This window comes from Stegastes partitus, unplaced genomic scaffold (genome assembly GCF_000690725.1).
Source record: "Stegastes partitus isolate 25-593 unplaced genomic scaffold, Stegastes_partitus-1.0.2 Scaffold287, whole genome shotgun sequence".
In the NCBI taxonomy this organism is placed as follows: Eukaryota; Metazoa; Chordata; class Actinopteri; family Pomacentridae; genus Stegastes; species Stegastes partitus.
The window spans coordinates 370,582-391,970 of record NW_007578018.1 but is presented as its reverse complement, the minus strand read 5'-3'; the positions used below and the strand labels follow the sequence as shown (position 1 = coordinate 391,970).

The 21,389-nt window shown below is 41.8% G+C and overlaps 1 protein-coding gene across 1 annotated transcript; it reads right to left on the bottom strand.

The window, feature by feature from the left end:
• Positions 1 to 264: 264 nt before the first annotated feature.
• Positions 265 to 20,512, bottom strand: arhgef15b (Rho guanine nucleotide exchange factor 15b). The gene is made up of 16 exons (XM_008282829.1): positions 20,192 to 20,512; positions 13,541 to 14,047; positions 10,504 to 11,526; positions 10,342 to 10,390; positions 9,997 to 10,064; positions 8,435 to 8,703; positions 6,996 to 7,156; positions 6,570 to 6,722; positions 5,437 to 5,566; positions 3,953 to 4,027; positions 3,594 to 3,686; positions 3,339 to 3,493; positions 2,321 to 2,488; positions 1,836 to 1,921; positions 1,653 to 1,757; positions 265 to 1,245 (listed from the first exon to the last, which is right to left on the bottom strand). Exons 2-16 carry the CDS (start codon positions 13,950 to 13,952, stop codon positions 1,076 to 1,078), a joined length of 3,117 nt encoding a protein of 1,038 aa, XP_008281051.1. The 5' UTR covers positions 13,953 to 14,047; positions 20,192 to 20,512; the 3' UTR covers positions 265 to 1,075.
• Between the last annotated feature and the right edge of the window lie 877 nt (positions 20,513 to 21,389).

Genomic DNA, 21,389 nt, shown 5'->3' with positions numbered 1-21,389 from the left:
CTGACAAACACTTTTAGTTTTGGAAGAGGATGCCGAGCATGTGGTCCTTAACCTTTGAGATGTGGAAACTTTGGACACTGCGACACTTGATAATGGAAACTACTACTTTTGTTTTGCACTGGCTTCTCAGAAAAACCTTTAACCTGAATGGCACTGAGCCAGCATTCTTATTTTTTCTGGAATGAGAATTTATTTTCTCACTCATGTTTGCATTGTTCAGTAGAAAAATGTTAAGCCTCGGTTACGGGGAAACAAACACGTAGCTAAAAACATGTGAAGTTTTTTATTAAAAGTACTACTACTCATAATTTACAACACATTTACAATTTATCCACAAATCACCAGTCGTCACTGACATCAAGCTGCAGGGGGCGCTACAGTACAGTTTTACTCCACGGTGGCTACTGACGCAAGCTAACGAGCTAGTCAACAGCACGACTACTGAAAAAAGGCAGTACAGCTCCGGCGACATTTACATGCAAAGCTCTTGTGCTTAATATGTTCATGACACAAGTCTCGGTGTGCAGTTCAAGCAAAGGCACTACCTGATCTGTAAAAGGTTTGTTTCCTGTTGAGATAGACTGTTACTGTTAACACTGTTGTGAGTCAAGTTTTTAGTTATTCCAAATATTCTGTATTCCGGTCACCTGAGTCACACGTGGCAGGTTGTTGTTCAGGAATGAGAGGATTTCATTCTAATGTGATACCGAAGGTGTTTACCGCAACACCCAGCTCTTTTCTTTCCACAACGTACAGTCTGCTCGAGCGATGTCTAGAATGTTTGGCATGTGAGTTTGTCAGTTTCGAAGAAGTCCAATAATGCGGCACTACTTGGAAGAGGTGACAACATAGCTTCTTTGTTTTGAGTGGCTGTAGTGTACAGTAGCGTAACGAATATGATGACTGGAGTTCTGGTGGGATGTTTTATGAGAGTCAGCCTTCTCCTTTCTTCTTTCATTTCCTTGTTCTTAGAAACACTTGAACGAATAAACTCCCCAAATAATCAATCCTCTAAAAAGTCCGTCTCTGTTTATTGTCCTTGTTTTTCAATGTAAACATCTTCAATCCATAGATCCTACTGAATGGTGCTGGCCTTGCTGTTAGCAACCATGCTGGCAGCCTGGATGACCCTGTAGCGCTCTCGGATGTTCCTCCTCCTCACGTGCTCATTGGTGATCTCGATGACGTTCGCTATGGGGAACCAGCCCTTCTGACCGTCGGACAGGCGGTTCCCTTCGTACCAGCCTGGAGGACAAAGAGAAGGACCGGGAGGACGGTAGGGGAGGAGGACAGACAAGTGGGAAAATTGGAGGTTTCTGTGTCGTTCATGCAAGAAATGTCAAAACAAATCAATAAACTGCTAAAGTGGAGGGTTGAGGATTGAGGCAGTTATGGGGATCAGGGTATATAAACAAGCAGAGTTGAAGAAGGAAGCATGTCAGTGATAGAGTCATGTCAGGACACTGGACTTGTCTATTGCATATATTATGACAAATACAGCAAAAAGACGCAGCGATATCAACATGAGCAGATTCAGCTGCAGTGGTATGTTCACAATCCCTACTGTTACAATCTTTTCGGCCGTCATTTTACATTTGGCTGCTTGTTTCCGTGATCGATAAGCAAAATCAGGATTCCCTGCACGTTCTTACCTTCGTTGGTTTTGCGGATGACGTTGATGATCTCAGTGGGCTCCAGGGTTAACTCGTCTGCTTGCTGGGCAATGTACTGCTCCACACACTGCACCTGAGGACAGTCTAACACACACACACCCATTCGTAAGAATTTATTGATATAAAATAGTGTCATTTGGTGGGCATCGTGTGTGTCCTCACCCCAGTCCTCATAAATCACTTCATCATCATCTCTGTCTGGGTTGGTGGGGTTGGGGAAAGCGGCCATCCACCTGTGCATGTCTGACCTGTTGACAGAAACAGCTAAAGCTTTAAAACAACAATGTAAAAAGGGGCCTCATATTCAGAGGGCCAACACCTGAAGCCTTCATGTTGCACTTCTATTGTTTTTGTTTAGTTGGCAATAAAGATTGTTGCTGAAATAAATCCCCTCAAAGTCCCACTAATGTATTATATATCTGTCTGTTATTTGACTGTGCAGTTTATCTGCGATCTTTGGTAACAGTTAAATTGCTGTTATGAGAGGCAAATTTTAATTTACAGCTATGCAGACTTACTTGATTGAATTGGCACTTGCACTTACTGCAATACAAATCAATGCTAAACAAGAGAGGCCGTCACTAGTAGAGTCAAGTACGTATTCTCACACAAACCTGCACACACAGTGACACACAGTGAGTACTCACTGGGAGGGAGCTTTAAAGAGCCGCTCCATCGTGCGCCCCTGGTGGTTTTCTAGCAGCGTGAGGTTGAAGCAGTGCTCGTAAGGGCCGCCGCTGCTTCCGCCTTCATCTATTGGCTGCACCTGCACCAGGGAGCGATGGGCGTGGTCGACTACGACGAAACGCTCGGCGCTGTTCGAGGAAACACAGACGAAAGTAAAAGGTACATTAAGGGCAAAGTATTGCAGAAGGGAAGCTGGAATGTGTTACTGGCACATGAAAAAACACGCATCTTTTCTCTTCCTCTAAATTTTACAATACATTTGGCATCACTTCCTGTTCCAACTAAGGAAGTCATTTCGCACGTTGTGACTTGTTTGGGGAGTCAGTTTCATTTTTACTCAGTGGTCACATTCGTCTTTGTTAAAGGGACATGACGACAGCGAAAGTGATTTTGAAATATTCAGCCAAGCAGGGAAGTGAGTGCACAAATCATTCCCACCTTCCCCTTACTTATTAATACCGTTTTGCATACATGGTGGCTAATGTATGATCTTCAAGTAAAGTGCTTCACCCTGGGGTTAGTAAATAACCTTAGCTTACAGAATAACATACAAGGCAAAGTGGGTTTTATAACTGTTATTTTCAAGCAGCTGAGTGAACACTTTAGCGCTAAGTTGTGTAATTGTTGGCATTTAGGTGCCCAGTTGCCTCTAAACTATAATCAAAGATGCCTAATTGTGTAGGGCACAGAGCACTAGTGCAGTGTAATATATTGATTAAGTTGATAATATATTATGTGGCTCACTTTGTTCACAGTACATTATTATAATGTGATAAAGGCAGCTTTTCTCTGCTCAGTAGCGTGACTAGAGTCCATCAACGTCAGCTTCACGTAAAGATTCTTAAAATTCAAATAATAAACGTCTAATGATTGATCAGCCGCCAAACCTGACAACAATTCATTTTTTATGTAATTGCCGCAATACACATTTATAGAGACTTATGTGAGATCATTTTCGATATCAGTCAGTTGCCTAACCCCTTCTTGACGGCGATGACGAGCAAATCGTTGAAAAGGAAGAGGTGGACGGGAATGAACTTTGCCCTCATGTTGAAGAGAGTTCCTCCTTTGGACATTTCCTGGAGCTCTCCCTTCTTCTCCAGATATCGATTCTGAGAGATGATCGGGATGGCCTGACGAGGACAGGTGGAGAGAAATGTTTACCTCTTTTAAGGAATGACGTAACTGAAATACAAACTAAATGATAACAAAAAATCTAAAATTTGAGTTTACCTTGAGCTTGTCAAACTCCAGCGTTTTAGAGACAAAAATCAGCTCCTCCATCTGTCTCATCTGTCCCACCTGTCTGTTGCACTCGTCCATAGTCTGAAAAGAGGTGATGTTATGAAATCAGCCAAGAGATCATTTTTCCTTTTCATGCCATCCGTGCTTCACTGGGTGTATCTTGACTCCCAGACTCTTTGAACCTCAGTGACAGGAATGACTCAGTGCCACAACAGAACTCATTCAGGAGGAAATCCTTCATCTAGACAATAGCTGACGTCAAGTTTCAAGAGCCGTGTGAAGCACCTGAAAGGCGAATGATATGAATTTGCAGGCAGGGAGGAGGGTGAAGAGTGAGGCCTGTTTACCTTAGACACGGAAGCCAAAGCCTTGGAGGCTGTCTGCTCCTCTTTCGTCCCCTCCTTTGTTCTCCTCAGGATGTTCTGAAACGACAAACAACAACTTTCTATTTCTGCAACGGACAAACAGCATCAGAGGGGTATATTTTTCCACCTGAGGTCGTAAGGTCGAGGCGAGGTGTATCTGTGTGTTTGCTCCTAGGTCAAAAGGCAGCGAGGAGTTTGAGCGGGGACTATTACTCTGGAATGAGGACATTCCACGCAGCCAAACACCATGATGAAGTCAGACTATTGCCTTTCAGTGGCTTGTAGATGGAAAAGAAAAGGGTCAGTCATGCACAATGTACTGTGGCATTTTGTTGGCCACTTAAGCGAAATATTTAAACCTTGTGCAAGCTAACTTCATTGTTGCCACTCTCCAGTAACATTAAGACACTGAACTCCTGAGCTTTTTTCCAAACAAGTATACCTCCGCAATCACACGTAGCACTCGTACGCTGACTACAACATATTTAAATATGCATTTATTTTCTGATTGGATAATACCGTCAGTCTTGGCCTTACAAAGACCCCAAATAAATCTGTAGTTTGGGTCTTTGTTTTCCACGTGTGCTGTTTTCCTGTTACAAGTGTCTATAGTTATGTTACTACAAATATGCTTCAAGGAAGAAAGTAACATTTTGGATTATCAGAAGACTGATACAACTCTAACTCCATACTAATCATGCAAGGAATCTAGATCTCCTCTTTTGTCCATTTGCAGGCTTTAGAAAATATAGCGTGCGACAGGAGATTTCAGCCAGTTGTACATCTTTTCTCTCAGAGTAGATAAGGTCGTATTAATAGCAACAAAGCTCACGTCCGAATCAGGGTGTGGTGTTAAAATTTAAAAAGATTCGGTGTTCAGGAAACTCGCCGATCAACATGTACCGTGTCTTGTTTGTGTGTCAAGACACAAACGGAAATATCGGCAGGCGTTTTCTATCAGGTAGCAGGCGGGCTGCCTTCTCAGTGTTGGTTGAGATTCTAACGATACCTTTGGAACAATGATTAGTGTTTCTATAATATTCTCCTAAAAACAAAGGTATAGTGTGATCTAAATGTAAGCTCATAACGGGAACAAATGGGGGGTGGATTACGCACAGAGCCAGCCTGTGTTTTTCTCCTGCTTTCAGTCTTTATTCTAAGCTAATCCCCTCTTGGCTGTATTTACTGTTGCCATTGTGTTCTTATTGTTTCTGTTTTATTCATTCTTTTACTTGTATTTATTTATACTGGCATTTTGCATCTTTTGTCCTTTTGTTATAGCTTCATCTCAGTTTTATCTTAATTTTGTTTGATGTCTGGCTTCCTTTCGTTGTTTTGCCTTGTGTATATCCTGCTCATTCTTTTTTCTGTCAAAGCACTTAGTAAACTCTGTTTCAAAAGGTGCTATGCAAAGCAGAAAAACTTCTACATCAGGATTTATCGAGTAATCTCGTGACGCTGCTTACCTCAATAAGCATTTTAATGCGCGTTATTCGTTGAAAGGGCAGCAGTAAGAAGGACATAAAGGGCAGCCGCTGGCACTGAGGTGACTCTTGAAGACGAGTGATGACTGCAGCAAACTGGACGTTGTTCTTCCTGTAAACAAACGAGACAACTGTGAGAACAACGATCACTTTTTGCATAAGTCACAATTAAAGGTCAGATATGGTGAAAATCCATGAATACATTTTACTTGTGCTGTTCCTCAACCTGCCAGATTTACAAGTCAGTGAGACCAAATGAACCAGTAGCCATCTAGTTCAAACTATGTACAGTCCTGCCCCTTCACTGCCCATTGCTTCCGGCAGCTGTCTCACAGTGCACCAGGCTTATTTACTTCCTGGATCTGCTCTCTTTCTGCAGGAGTGAACACAAGAAACTTCATGCACCCCCAGCCTCTGAGGAACTGAGGATCCAGTGAATTATTATTGATGCCAATGTCTCCACAACACTGAGAAAATCCAGAGTGCTTGCGTTGTGCCGCTAATGTAGCCAGCATTACCATTAGCTTTGATCAGTGGAAACGGTAATGCTGCGCGACATATATCACTACTTGTGCTGCAGCGCAACCTACACTTAGCAAGTGTTTAAATCTGACTGCTTCTCTCCTGCTCCCTGTGCACACACATATACTATATTTCAATACAGCCATATTCCCAATAAAGCTGCTCTAATTGACATGTTTTTCTGTTTCTGTTGTCAGACGACAGAGCGAGCATGAAAAACGCATCCCATTAAGACTACGTTTTAACTGGTGGTCACTTCACAGTTATTTCCAAGCTGCACCGGCTCAGCATGTTTATGAGTTAAAGAAACTGCTGTATTGTCAGCTCAGCAGTTGGTCAGCCTGTTTAGAACAGCCGAGGTTTTACAGTCGTGCTGAAATGACCCATCTTTGCAGTATTTTGAGCTGAAATACTAAAAGACACACTCTGGGGACATATATTTTATAAGTTTGCGGAAAAGTGGCACAATATGGGATCTTTAAAACCTATCCATCTTTAGAATCTTCTATATTATCTTTGCTTTAAACCTTCAATTACATCCTAAGATATGATAGATAAGAGATAAGATAAGAAGTCAGGCTGCTGTGTCTTACATGAGTGTAGTGTAGGTCTTTTCCTGGTAGATCTGGTTGCGAACGTAGTCAATGTAGGCGGGGAAGTTGTGCTGGGCATGGTAGTGGATGATGTCACAAATGTCAGAGAAGACTAGTTCCTTGAATATGCGGTCCTCAAGGTCTTTCAAAAACCTGTGGCATCAGACAACAAAGGTTTAAACTTCTAGAAAACTGCAGCCAAACTGTTTTCCCCTGTAGGACAAACCTGATAAATCATAAAAAGACAGACTTGTTTTGTTTTTAAACACCACATGGCCACATGATTCAGAAATGTATTACTTCTCTGTTCTATTCTATTTCTTGGTATTTTTCATTACATGACCCTGTGGCACTTCAAGTCATAAATCACCGTACAATTTCCCATTTCCTTTATCTCCCTTCATCCTTCCTTTTGCCACTGCTTACCTCTCGCTGACCTCGCGAACCCTCAGGATGTTGGAGAATAGTGTTTTCTTGTCCCTGATGATCATTGTCTCTTCCAGCTCCCGGCTGTCCAGGAAATGTTCGGTCAGGACTCGCAGCGATCGCAGATAAGAGGCCTCCGATGTTAGAACCTCAAACATACTCTGCCAGGAAGAAAATAGACAATGTTTTACACATACAGGATAAAGCCAATTTGTTTCCTCCTTTTTTATTTTTTTTAGTTTTCCTGCTTATACCAAATGTAAGATTTTTCACACTCCAACAAAAATGCAAGTCTCTTTTCTAAGAATAAAAGTGCTCTTGGTTTATTAAAAAAAAAACACCATCAACTACATAAAATGTGTTTTTCAGGGAGACCCAGGATGCCACACAATTCATATCTAAAAGGGTAAAAGAAAAACAGGTGACCCATTATATCCCATATAAGATATGCAACAATGAATTGATTAGTTGCCAACTATTAAAACAATCAGCAGCTATTTTGATGAGAAATTCTTTTAAGAAAACAAAAGTACAAATTCTTTCAGACCACTTTCTGGCATTTTATAGATCAAACAAGAAATCAATAAATTAAGAAAATAATCATCAGATAATTGCACAATGGAAAGAATTGTTAGTTTCAGCCGTATTGGCAAGGTTTTGCCTTAACAATTCTGCAGAACATCCACAGCTGGAATTCGGTATGAGAGCAAATAAAAATGTTTTAAAAACAAATGTTTTAGAGATTCTTCCCCCTAAATAGTATGGTTTCTGCACTGTTTTTTGCAAACTAATATATTTCAACAACTGCACTGGCAGGTGTCGTCATTTGATGAAGTATGTCAGAGACACATTATTCATAAAATCTTAAAATGTTCATTCAAACCTTTCATTTATTCCTTATCTGTTTCTATTCTTAAATTAAAGCCAAAAAATGACTTGGCTTTTTTGCAAGCGCTTCATTACTTTTATATGTTGTCTCTCTCCCTGAGATTGGTTGAGACTAAGGTTCCTGGTGACGTTTAAACCAGAAACATTATGGTTAGATGGGATCTGTTCTAAGAAGTTGACACCAGAACGCTTCCACAACTACCAACTAATTTCCACCCCACAAAAAAGCTGTTCCTGCAGCTAAAAATACATCAATCCTGCACTTCAAAGGATTTCTCTCCTGGAAAAAGTTCTGCCTAATGTTGGAAAGTTGACACTGTAAGTGTAAGAGCTTTTATAAACTCCATACAGAGTGAATCGATATGATATTACAGCAATGAGTAATACAGCGAGGCAGAATTACTGTAATTTATATAATTATGCTTTAAGATGTGATTTAAAACTTGATGCTACATCTCCCCTTTCTCCTCTCAGCTTTATTGATTTTGCTTTATGGTTCCTCTCCTCTGTGCATTAGCCTCTCCTCCCTCTCCAATCTTTAAACCCCTCACCTCCTGGTACTTGCACTGCTCAGGAGTGAGCTGCTCCAGCACTCCACTGTCCCGTACAGCCGGGAGGTCCTGCCACAGGGTGCTCTGGCCTGGCGTGGGCACAGGGCTGCCCCTGGGTGCTCCATTTCCGGCAGCAGTCCCAGTCCCAGAGCGTCGGGCGGTCCAGTCCATAGCATAGTCTGCACTGGTTTTGCTGATGTTACGGCAAACTGTCTGGCGGCGGATCTCCTTTGTGATGACGGTGGCACGGTACGTCTGGTACAGAGGCTCTGAGGGGGAATAAGTCAACCGTATTTGAGATGCAGAAAAATATTTGATAAACACAAACACAAATCACTTTGACTTAAGAAAACTGAATGTACACTCTGGTGTTTGTTGCTTGTATAATCAAACCCAACCCCAATATTTAAATGTAAACGTAGTTCTGTTTTTACTGTTTGTAGCATTGTTCTCTTTGGTACTCGTAGATAATACACTGAACAAAAATATAACTTTTGTTTTTGTTCCCGTTTTTCATGAGCTGATGGCTTCTGGTAGAGAAATGAATTTTCACTTCATGGGCCACAGCTCTGGTGGACATTCCTGCAGTCAGCATGCCAACTGCACGCTCCGTCAAAACTTGCGACATCTGTGGCACTGTGCTGCGTGACAAAACTGCATATTTTAGAGCGGCCTTTTATTGTGGCCAGCTGAGGCAATAATCATGCTGTCTTGTCAGCATCTTGATATGCCATACTTGTGAGGTCGATGGATTATCCCGGCAAAGGACAGGTGCTCACTAACACAGATTTAGACAAATTTGTGAACAATATTTGAAAGAAATAGGCCTTTTGTGTACATAGAAGAAGTGTTAGATCTTTGAGTTCAGCTCAAGAAAAATGGGAGCAAAAACAAAAGTTGCTTTATATTTTTGTTCAGTGTAGTTCAAACTTATTTGAATTAATACTTAGAAGTTAATGGATTGACCAACTCAATACCCATATAGAAACAGGGTTACTACATGACGCATGCGATGTCCTTACATGTTATAATAATAATATATATTGTAAGCACACCTATAAAGTAATTTTTTTACTGTTTTTACACATTCATGTCTTGGTATTCAGATAAAGATAACTCTCTCCATCCATTTTACTTTATTCACAACAGTTTTATAGCTGCTCTCTACTAAAGGGTTTGAACGGCAGCCATTTCTATATGATACTTTCTAAATTGCAACACTAGATTGTGCTGAGTTATACAAATAGCCTAATAAATTGGAAACCGATAAATGATCTTGTCATCATTAATCCAATTAGTCTATATTGTTTACTGGCAGAATCTAGTCATATGAATGCTTGTTGAAACTGGAGAAAAAAGTGAAACGTTTTCATCATACAGGGGAAAATGGAATCCTTTAATTGCAGGCAAACAATGTGGCTCATACTGCAATACAACAACAAATATGATCCATGGCTGACACACTGATACTATATCCTTTCCAAAGTGTTCATATGATACTCTAACTGGCCTGATTTGTCTTTGTTCCTTATGTTTCCTATTGTTACAAGTGTCATTCTTACCATCCGGCAGGCGGGATTCCCATATGAATGAAATCTCCCTCCTGAGAGAGTCTCTTCTGACTGGGCACCTGAAAAAGGAAGTACGGAAGGAGATCAAGAATGACATTCAAAACAAACACAGCTGTTGATTCCTAAATGTTCACAGAAACAGTGATGATGACTTTAAACACAAAGCTTTTGAATTATTTTGTCATATAAAGACCCAAACCAACAATGTGTCTCTACTAACGGACCTCGTGCAATTACAGGGACTATTTTGAGCTGTGGATTAACAGCTCAAAAAAATTGGTACTAGAGAGTAATTTATGGCTTCAGGTGAACATTTAGAAAAATATGTCAACTCACACTTCTTCCCCTGCGTCTTCTTTCTCTCCTTCACCCCCTCCATTCTCCTCTGATGTAAAAAAACAAAAACAGACAAGTAAATGACATAGCTTCTGATTATACATATGTGCATCATTTATAGCCCATCTCAGCCACAGATAATAATGTTTGTTCAGCACAGACCTTTTTTCTGTGTAAGGGATTGCAGTGAGGCACTGCTGAGTCTCCTGGGGTCTGTCTTTGGTGCTGGAGGAGGGGCTCTGCGGGGCAGGAGTGGGCTGGTTGGTGGTGGTGTGATGGCTCGCTGAGGGCTCAACCCGCTGGCAGTGGAGCCGCTGGGGGAGGAGGGTCGCAAGGAGCGCCACTCCTCCTGTGTGGGCTGGGGGAGAGGGATGCCACCTCGGTGCACTGGCGTGAGGCTATGGCTGTCCTGAGCCACAGGCATCCTCGGCGGGATGGCAGGCGGGATGTCGGCTACGCTCGAGATGGGGTCTGTGTTCTGAAAGTCCGATGTGGGATCTGAGGTGCTGTAGGACAGTTTAGACCGCCGGGCCGGTTTGCGCACTTTGATCAAAGGAATATCCAATCCTTTACCCACAGGTGTGATCTGTTTAGGAGTGGGGTCAACCACTGGAAGTGTGGCCTCGTAAATGTTTTCCTCCTCGCTTAGATCAGGTATGTGGTGGACCGGAGGTAACTGAGAACACTTTGGAGGAACAGGAGGAGACTGAGAGCGAGTGACTGCAAGAGAGGTGAGGACAGTCGGAGGTCCCGGGTCCGATCGCCTCCTATGACCCTCAGCGATCAGAACACCTAAAGATTGATGGAACTTCATTTTTTCTTGTTTCGAGACCTCGTTCTCATCAGTCACAGAAGTCCTATCCGCCTCGTCCCCTGCCTCACTGTCCCCTTCCCCCGCTCGCTCTACCTCCTCATCCTCCCATTCCCCCTCATCCTCCCATTCCTCCCCATCCTCCGCCCTCTGCTCTCCCACGTCAGTCTCGTCCTCCTCTCCACTTATAACCTCCTGCCCGTCATCTTCCAGGACCACAGGTACCCATATGAGTTTCATGCCAGGTCGCTGCAGGTGGCACACGCAGCTGCAGCTCGGGTCGCAGCAGGTACTGAGAGGCGAGTCAGGGCTGTGCTCCGCCTCCACTTCACCTCCTCCAATCAGATGAACCTCCACCTCCTTTCCATCAGGGGCTGCATCAAAAAGAAAAAAACACTGTTTTAAAATTTTTGGAATGTGGGAGAAAGCAAATCATTGGAAACTTATTTTGCATTTTGTCTTTATGTTACTTATGTTTCTAGGCTAACACACAAAGCTAATGGGTGTAAATGAACTCCTTCCTGTCCACTTCTTTCCTACATGTGTTTACCCAGATAGGATGGTTCACTTTTATTACAAGCTTTTTTTTTTCCATCTGCTCTTATCATAACAGCTCCACATGGCAAACGCTGTACTGTTGAGTCAGCTGTTCATCACTATGCAAATACAGCACTTTTGAAAGTGGTATCTTCAAATATTTATGGAAAGTTCGGAGCAATGCATGGTTAAAATCCAATATTGACAAAAGGAAATGGAAGAGGTGGTGGAAAGAGTGCGGGGAATAGGATGATGGTTAAATGGGTAGGATGAAAAAGCAAAAAAAAAAAAAAGAGGACAGAGCAGACGTTTTTCAAAAACCTAAACCTTTTTACAAATAGATTTTTTATGCCATGCTCGAGACTCCAACGATGCAAATGTCAGTCCAAAGAGAATATTGTCTTTAAAAGCTGATATCAATCAATACTGAAAGCTTGCAACAGATATATTCTTGCTTTTGGTTTCTGACAGGGAACCAAAACAGGGGAAGTGGTAGCGTGACTGAGGAGGAAACTCACAAATTTCCAGTCATCCACTTGGACTGAGAAGATGTGGATATCTGTGGATTTGAACGACTATGAAATGCCCCGTCATAAGTCTCGCCTTAACTTAGGTCAAAATTTTCACTACTGATATTCCCATTACCTCAACTGTACTTTGTGTTTAGTGTTAGCAAATACTGCTGTTCTAAACAGCTAAACTAAGACGACAAACAACGTCGACATTGTGCCTGCTAAACGACAATGTGTAAACTGTCTCACTTATTAACATGTGCTGACTTCAGTGTTTAACGCAGAGTACTGCTGTGCCTCAATGCAGACTCACAGCCCAGTCAAAAGGTCGAAGAGCGGTTGGATTCTAACCTGGGCCACTGCAATAAGCACAAATCGTTAGTACATGGTGCCCACGCTCGTCAAGAAGAGCTACCAGGGCATGTTAAGTTGCAACCCTGCTTGCTCCAAAGAGAATAATGTCTTTAAAAGCTGATATCAATCAATACTGAAAGCTTGCAACAGATATATTCATACTTTTGATTTCTAACAGGGAACCAGAACAGGGGAAGTGATAGTGTGACTCAGGAGGAGACTCACAAATTTCCACTAAATCAGACCACCAAACAAATGCTGCTTCTTTAGGGTTGTCTTTTGTTGAGGCAGCACCATCATATCCGATCATCGTGGCACAGCAAGGAACACCCAACATCAATGACTCACAGTTGCACAGTTACCAAGAAACAACAAGTGGTAGATACAATTCTACAGAAATTACAGATATTAACACTTGTGTATTGTGTCTTTCTACTGCAAGTAAAAACAGCCAGCTTTACTTCCTGCTTTCATAATATTCAGTTTTAGGTGCAAGCACACACAGGTGATGAGCTGACTGACCTGTTTCTGGCTGTTGGAACAGAAAAGCCAGCGGCACCACACCTGTTTGTTGAGAAATCAGTAACGACGCTGTACATTTAACGTTCAAACCAAACACTGCAGACACACACTCATATGAATGAGGTCTCTACGTGCACACACACTTTTTTTGCATGGCATGATAAATGTCCAACGTTTCAGGTTTGATCTAAAACTGCACTCAGCCTTTTGTCTGGTAAAGTGGCCTGCAGGTTGTGTGTGAGGCTGTCAGAGGATGAGAATAAAAATATGATTTACAGTGTCATCTGATCTGAAAGTTGCAATGAGTAACTTCAACTGTTGGCAAAAGTCTGAAACAGGTTGCATTTTCAAGAAATCATGTGACACTTGTTAACCATATCAAGTGAAACAGATACCTGCAGTTTTAAGCTTACTCTACTCTGAGCATCTCTAGTAATATCTGCGTGGCTAAGGCCCACTGTACCTGATCGACCTCCTTCCACGCTGATGTTATCCCCCTCCTCTCCTCCCTCGTTCGTTTTCTGTTTCTTCAGGACACGGCTCCTCTTCATAGGCAGCGGTGGTGCCTGCTCTGCCCCCGTCAGAAGCTGAAGACTGGCACGGCCTGGTTTGGGCTTTACTGTGGGCGGCCTTTTGAACCGTTTGCTTGGCGTGAATTCTGTAGTACCATTGGTAGGTTGTTCCGCTAGTTCACTGGACTCTTGTTTGCTAAACTTGTTCACAATTCTCTTGACCTTTCCACCAGACAGCCTCGAACTACTCCCTCTGTCTCCAAGAGGAGGGGAGCCCGGTTGTGGCTTTGGAGGGATCTCCGGTCTGGGCTTAGCCTCAGGCTTGAGGGGTAAAGGAGATGTGGGTCGTTCCTGGATAGACATGGTAGCTGGAGGGTGTCTGCTTTAGTGTGTTTCACTCCCCCCCTGACTAATCAGAGGTCAGGCTTTCAGGGCAACAGTCAGTATGTCATCCTCACCTGATGAGGAAGCACAAAGGAAAATTATTCAGTTTACAGCTGAAATAAACATTTACAACAAGGGAATAAACATTCAGAAAGTCCATTACAGTATAATCCTGAGTCAGACTTTGAGTTCTAAGTTACAAATCCCCCCACTGGAAGGCCTCAGACGAAAATGAACTTTGCACTGTAGGGAGAACACTCCTGTCTAGTGAAAACTAATTATCACACATAATACAAAAGATAATGTAAAGTCATCTGTGTAGCTTAAGTTGGTGAGTGTGTTTGGTTCACTGTTCAGCTCTGGCTACAAACTAAACAGAACAAAAATATGAGTTGGTCAATTCATTAACTTCTAAGTATTAATTCAAATAAGTCTAAAATACACTGAACAAAAATATAAAGCAACTTTTGTTTTTGCTCCCATTTTTCATGAGAAGATCTGAGACTTTCTATGTCGCGAAAAGGCCAATTTCTCTCAAATATTGTTCACAAATTGGCCTGAATCTGTATTACTGAGCACTTCTCCTTTGCCAAAACAAACTATCCACCTCACAGGTGTGGCATATCACGACGCTGATCAGACAGCATGATTATTGCACAGGTGTTCCTTAGGCTGGATACAATAAAAGGCTGCTCTAAAATATGCAGTTTTATCACACAGCACAATGCCACAGATGTCACAAGTTCTGAGGGAGTGTGCAGTTGGCATGCTGACTGCAGCAATGTCCACCAGAGCTGTGGCCCGTGAAGTGAATGTTCATTTCTCTACTATAAGCCGTCTCCAAAGGCGTTTCAGAGAATTTGGCAGGACATCCAACTGGCCTCACAACCGCAGACCACGTGTAACCACACCAGCCCAGGACTTCCACATCCAACATCTTCACTTCCAAGATCGTCTGAGACCAGCCACCTGGACAGCTGTTGCAACAATCAGCTTGCAAAACAAAAGACTTTCTGCACAAACTGTCAGAAACCTTCTCAGGGAAGCTCATCTGCATGCTCTTCATCAGGGTGTCGACCTGACTGCAGTTCGTCGTTGCAACCGACTTGAGTGGGCAAATGCTCCCATTTGATGGCACGACCGGTTTTCACTGTGCAGGGCAGATGGCAGACATACAACGCCGTGTGGGTGACTGGTTTGCTGATGTGAATCGAGTGGCCCATGGTGGCGGTGGGGTTATGGTATGGGCAGGCATACGTTATGGACAACGAACACAGGTGCATTTTATTGATGGCATTTTGAATATGCCATTCATCCACGACAATCACCTCATGTTGCAAGGATCTGTACACAATTCCTGGAAGCTAAAAACATCCCAGTTCTTGCATAGCCAGCATACTCACCGAACATGTCACTCACTGAGCATGTTTGTAATGCTCTGGACCGGCGTATACGACACGGTGTTCCAGTTCCTGCCAATATCCAGCAACTTCAAACAGCCATTGAAGAGCAGTGGACCAACATTCCACAGGCCACAATCAACAACCTGATCAACTCTATGTGAAGGAGATGTGTTGCACTGTGTGAGGCAAGTGGTGGTCACACCCGATACTGACTGGTTTTCTTGATATGCCACACCTGTGAGGTGGATGGATTATCTCAGCAAAGGAGAAGTGCTCACCAACACAAATTTGTGAACAATATTTGAGAGAAATTAGGCTTTTCGTGTACATAGAGAAAGTCTCAGATCTTTAAGTTCAGCTCATGAAAAATGGGAGCAAAAACAAGTGTTGCATTTATATTTTTGTTCAGTGTATTTATTTTTCCATTCTAAACATCCATCCATCCATCCATTATCTATACACCGCTTAATCCTCACTAGGGTCGCGGGGGGCTGGAGTCTATCCCAGCTGACTTAGGGTGAAGGCAGGGGACACCCTGGACAGGTCACCAGTCTATCACAGGGCTACACTGAGAGACAGACAACCAAGCACGCTGACATTCTAAACATCTACTTCTTAAATTCTCATTTATTCACGAGTCCCAGCTCAAAAGCATGATCTTGGTTTATTGATTTATCATTCTAATGGCTGGGATGTGTCAGAACAGGGATGCTGACTTAACACACTGTATAGACAGCCGTCAGTAACTGCAGTCTAACTATGAAAAAACATGCAGGAGCAAAATGGATTGCTTCTATATTTGACATCTGAGTAAGGAGATTGGGGTGAAATACAAACGGCATTTCTTCTTTCTGTACGTCATGAATGTGTAGTGCCTCTGTGACAAGCTGGCATTTGGAATAATACATGATTCATCTCACACAGGTGCAGTGTAGTTAATAATTAACCACTATATCAATACAAATATGTAATAATATTCACTCCACCCTGTCTGCTCACTGTTGTGCTGACAGCTTGAATCGCCTCAAGTGCTGTTTATGAAATGAAACTGTTTTAATTTCCTTTTTGTTTTTTTTACACAAAAATTTTCATTACTTGAGCTTATACATTATCATACACACTAAAAAATGACAGCTATGAATTCAATGACCACATTACAAACAGAAATCAGAGTAACACGATCATGATACTGCTGTCCTGCGATACTCGTTACATTGTGAGACTCAACAATTTATCATGAGATCTGTGTAACTGAAGACAAAAAAAATACTCTTAAAAAAGCAAAAAGCATATTATCAACACTATTTAATTTTATTGATGTATTATAAAATGAATATTAATTCACTAATGTGTGAGTTTGATTTAATTAATTAGCTCAAATCAATGAGCAATCTAATTAGCTTAATTGGATTTGACTTCCCCTGCCGTCTGAGCTGTCCACAGTTCGTGATGAGTCATCATGTCGTAACTCTAGTGCATCTAATTGATCAGGGGAATTGCTTTACAGCGCCTGCATGTTTTAATAAAAATATTAATATCCGGCACCAGGATGTCAACAGTGTATGCTGTGCGTTGCGGAGAAATGCTGCTGTATGATATATAGCCCCTCACCTAATTACAAACCCAAAAACGTTGCACTCACACACACACAGATGCCCTCGACTGTCCATCTATGAACACTGACATTTATGATTGTAGTAAATCCACATCTATTCAGGCCTTCGAAAGTCATACACTCTGAAAATGTCTATATTCAAAGCACTCCAGACATTCAAATGAAGCAGCCAAATAGTCTATAAAAAGAAACATGATAATAATAGAGTCCAATCTTGGTGACCAAATTGCTATGTAGCAAATTCCGCTCACCATATGTTTTTTTGATGTGTGCGCGACAGCTGATGTAAGACCAAACCAAGCGAGGGTTAGTCATCTTCTGAGTCACAAAGAAAAGAGATCAGAGACCCAGAATAAGATGCTACTACCCTGCTTTTTCTGTGCAAGCATTTAGAATTACACATGCGTCACTGAACAGCTGTAGCACAGCGATTACATTTTAGGTTAACTGAATAATCATTCAGTCTGTAGCGATTTAAAATAATGACAAATCCATGCCCTAGTGCGTCTTCTGGCTGTTCCCCTGCTGTGGTCCAGACTAAAAAAATCTTAAGAGAAATTGGCTGAATGGCTTGAAATGACTTGCGGATGAGCATAATTGGATGTGATACACAAATCTGTTTAAATAAAATGGCACAACTGGCAAAGTGTGATGACTGACAATCCCTGGTGCAGCTTCTCAAATGTGAGATTCATTAACTGCTGAAAACTGAGTATCATGCCTGGGATAATGTGGTCGCAATTTTTAATGAACACAGCATGGTTGACGATTATTATAAATATGAAATTGCAGTGTAGTGTATCAACACGTGTTCTTTACTAGATACTAGGCACTACAAAAGTATAAAAAGAATACATAAAATGACCATCAGCACATCAGTGTTTCAAATTAAATATGTTGAGTTTGACGGGTCTTTGTAGCCAAATGCTGCCTGTGCGTCCTGCTCACTTCCAGGCCGTCGTACCGTGCACCCCCCTCCACAACAAATACCCACCTGCCACCACTGCGCAGCACCCCCAAAGATTCAGGATATTCATCATTAATTGGGGCCGAATATCTGGAGAACAGAAATTGCTATTCAGACCAGCCCTAATCTATACACCGCTTAATCCTCACTAGTGTCACGGGGGGGCTGGAGTCTATCCCAGCTGACTCAGGGTGAAGGCAGGGGACACCCTGGACAGGTCACCAGTCTATCACAGGGCTACAGACAGACAACCAAGCACACTCACATTCACACCTACGGACAATTTAGAATCACCAACATGTTTTTGGACTGTGTGGCCAGAGAACCCGGAGAGAACGCACGCAGAAAGATACCGGGACGTGAACCGGCAACCTTCTTGCTGCGAGGCGATGGTGCTAACCACCGCTCCACCTTGCAGCCCACACTACTAACTTATTAAAGCAAAATCTTAGTCTCTGCTGTTATGGTTTATTTATTTTTTTACTGTGTCTCCCACAAATCCTCTTACTTTACTAAATTACTGTCACGATGGAATTTACAAAGTGCTCTGTAGCTCTGTGGAAGATTAGAAGCTGATCATTTTATGTAAAGTGAATTTATATGAGACTGAGTCAAACCGTATGTTAAAGAAGTAATACTGAGGATCACAGATGTCAGCCAGCTAAAATGGGTTCTTGACTTGAAAGCTTACTAAAGTCAATAACAGACAACTAGCAGCTTTTTGTTATTGGAAAAGTGCACCAGCTAGTCAGACCGGTCTGGAGGAGATGTACATGCTGCACAGTGAGCGTGCGAGCTTATAATAAAGAGACAGATAGAGTTTCACATTTCAGTCTGACAGGAAAATACTGCCGAGCTGGCAAACTGACAAATATAAAACAACATAGTCATTATTGCTTTACATTTTTAAGTTATTTTTGGAAATATGGCAGTTTCAAAACACCTCTCTGACACTGGGAAACACAACACTATTACAGCGTTGGACATGGGTGGGTGTAAAGCAGGTCTTTTCAGTTTTCAGTTTTGGCCCTCTGGTTATTTTCACTGTCTACAGGGTGACATACAGTCATAGAACATCTAGTAGGAGGGTGTGTCTGCTGACAAAGTGTCCATTTAGACAGCAGTAATAACCCTCTGATTGTGTGTTAATGCATTTATAGACAATATGAGACACTTGAGGTTACTTTTCCCCCCTCACTTTCCTTTAAGCAGCCCCCCACCAGATTTCACCTCTTTTGTCTCCCTTTGCTCTATTGACCTGGTTCGTTCAATAGCTGCATCCTCCAGTCTACTGGACACCTTCACACACTCAGGCTGGGTCAGTGGGCCATCCATTCATTCTAGTAAGTGTATTTGTCCTGCTAAATCCAATACATCATCCAATACACCAGATACAGTGTGATCACCTAAATTAGACCAGCTTGAGAACAATCTTAGAGTGCTTTAGGGGCCGTCCATTAACACAATGCCCTGTGTGCTCGTGTGTGTGACTATGTGTATGTGTATATACAGTACGCCATCTGTTCTAGTGACTAATGGGTTAGTGAGTATAGAAAATGGGTAGGGGGGCTTTAAGGGAGCTACTCTGCACCGCAATACATGTGATGTGCATGTAAGCTCCACGTTGGACAGGAAGAGTGACGGAAAAAGGTGTGTCAGGAAGGAAAACACACACACACACACAGGGGGTGGGAATCCAGAAATAGGGATATACTATTGGTGACATGAGTGGTATGAGAAGAGTGTTTCCATATATACACATAGATGTGAATCTATATTGTTTAGGTGTTAATAGGATGAGCTACAAGGAAATCCTGACTTTAAAACAGCAGAAAGCTACAACTGGTCTTGCCTAGTGAGCAGTAAGATTGCACTGAGAACATCATTTTACAAATATATATAATATGTAAATTAGACTATTCATAAACTCGTCAAAATCAAAGCTGGCCTTATCGCCTGATGTATAGCTTAGTCTGTACTGTTTTCTCGCGTTTATTAACTAAGAAAACACCATGTGAAATATATTTAGACACATTAAATTCTAAAAAATACCACAGGGTAAAAAAGAAGAAAAGAAAATACAATTACTTTTCAGTATAACAATGACACTACAATCTCCACAAGTTTTCCATATGGGAACAGGTGCTCTCAGCTCAACCAAATTGCACCTGCTAAACTCCCAAGAATAAATGAACCTCACTAAAAAACGTAAATTACAGTGGCAAAAACTCACCAGTATTATTCAGACGTGTCTGAGTGTTCCTCTGTAGTCATTCGGCGCTAGTGTCGGCAGTCCAGCATACTGTAGTTAGCTTTGGCAACGAAACAAAACAAACCAAAACCTCTGGGATAAAACCGGTACGGGGAGCAGCTACATTAGTGTACTTCAAACTTTACGCTCGTCCCGACGAGAACTAAAACCGTCGTTAAAGAGGCTGTTAAAAAAATATCCAGAATGTAAAAGAAAACCTCGTTTAGTTCATTGTTGCTGCTCTGACAGGCTTTTCTGAGCACCCATCACCCCCCTCTTGTTGTCTGTCGTCTTTGTTACCAGCAGCTCTATGAGAGGTGCGAGCAGCAGCGGCAGCCGCCTCAGGCTCAACCACCAACCGCACGGAGACGGTTACACCTTCCGGTTCCGGACTTCAAAATAAAGGTACACGTTTGCCAGTCAGCACGCAAGCAAGTTACCACAATAACATGACAATTTATTTATTTATTTTTGACAAACATGAAATTTTGCTCGCGCAAATGAGCTTTAATTTATCATCATAGCCTTAACCAAAAAAATAATCTTTTTGTATATCTTGCTCTATAATTACTATTTAAAAACTGTAAAAACACACACAAAAAAAGTGCAACATACAGTATCTTAATGAATACCCGTAATTTAAACCATTAATCTATATTTAATTTGTTTTATTCATGCATGATTTACTCTTTCTTTACTCTTTTAACTTAAAGTATCGGATTGAGCCTTCGTTTTCTTTGACTTTTATTTTGAACGCGGTGATTCCGGGATTTTTTGGGGTGTTTATTCACAACTTTATGTACCTTTTGGTCTTCCAAAGGTTCTGATTTTACAGCCTAAAAACAATTATTAACCTCTAAATGCATGTACTTTAGTGTAAGTATTATAGCTTTACCCTAACAGGTGGCAAAAGAGGCGGTGCTGAGCTGCTGCATAACTTCCTCACACCTCTCTGTATCCTACTCCCACCTAGTGCCTTCATTTGGAACAGACATACAGTGCCCATTAAATTATAAAAAATTGTGTTCTTTGAGGGGTTATTTAAGTTGTTTTAATGTTTTCATTACTATGCCAGGAGTAGAGAATTTACATTTTGGGCTGTAAATGATGGTGTATGGTTTTACTGTTTCTGCAAATGATTATTCTGTGGCAATTAAATATAAAGAAATATGCTTATATT

Bases quoted from the DNA above. Each gene is read 5' to 3' on its own strand.
- arhgef15b (XM_008282829.1), bottom strand. From the start codon at position 13,952: ATGTCTATCCAGGAACGACCCACATCTCCTTTACCCCTCAAGCCTGAG. The intron at 3,687-3,952 runs GTAAACAGGCCT...ACCTCTTTTCAG, and splicing joins CTTTGGCTTCCGTGTCTAAG to ACTATGGACGAGTGCAACAG. The intron at 1,758-1,835 runs GTGAGGACACAC...TGTGTGTGTTAG, and splicing joins AGTGATTTATGAGGACTGGG to ACTGTCCTCAGGTGCAGTGT.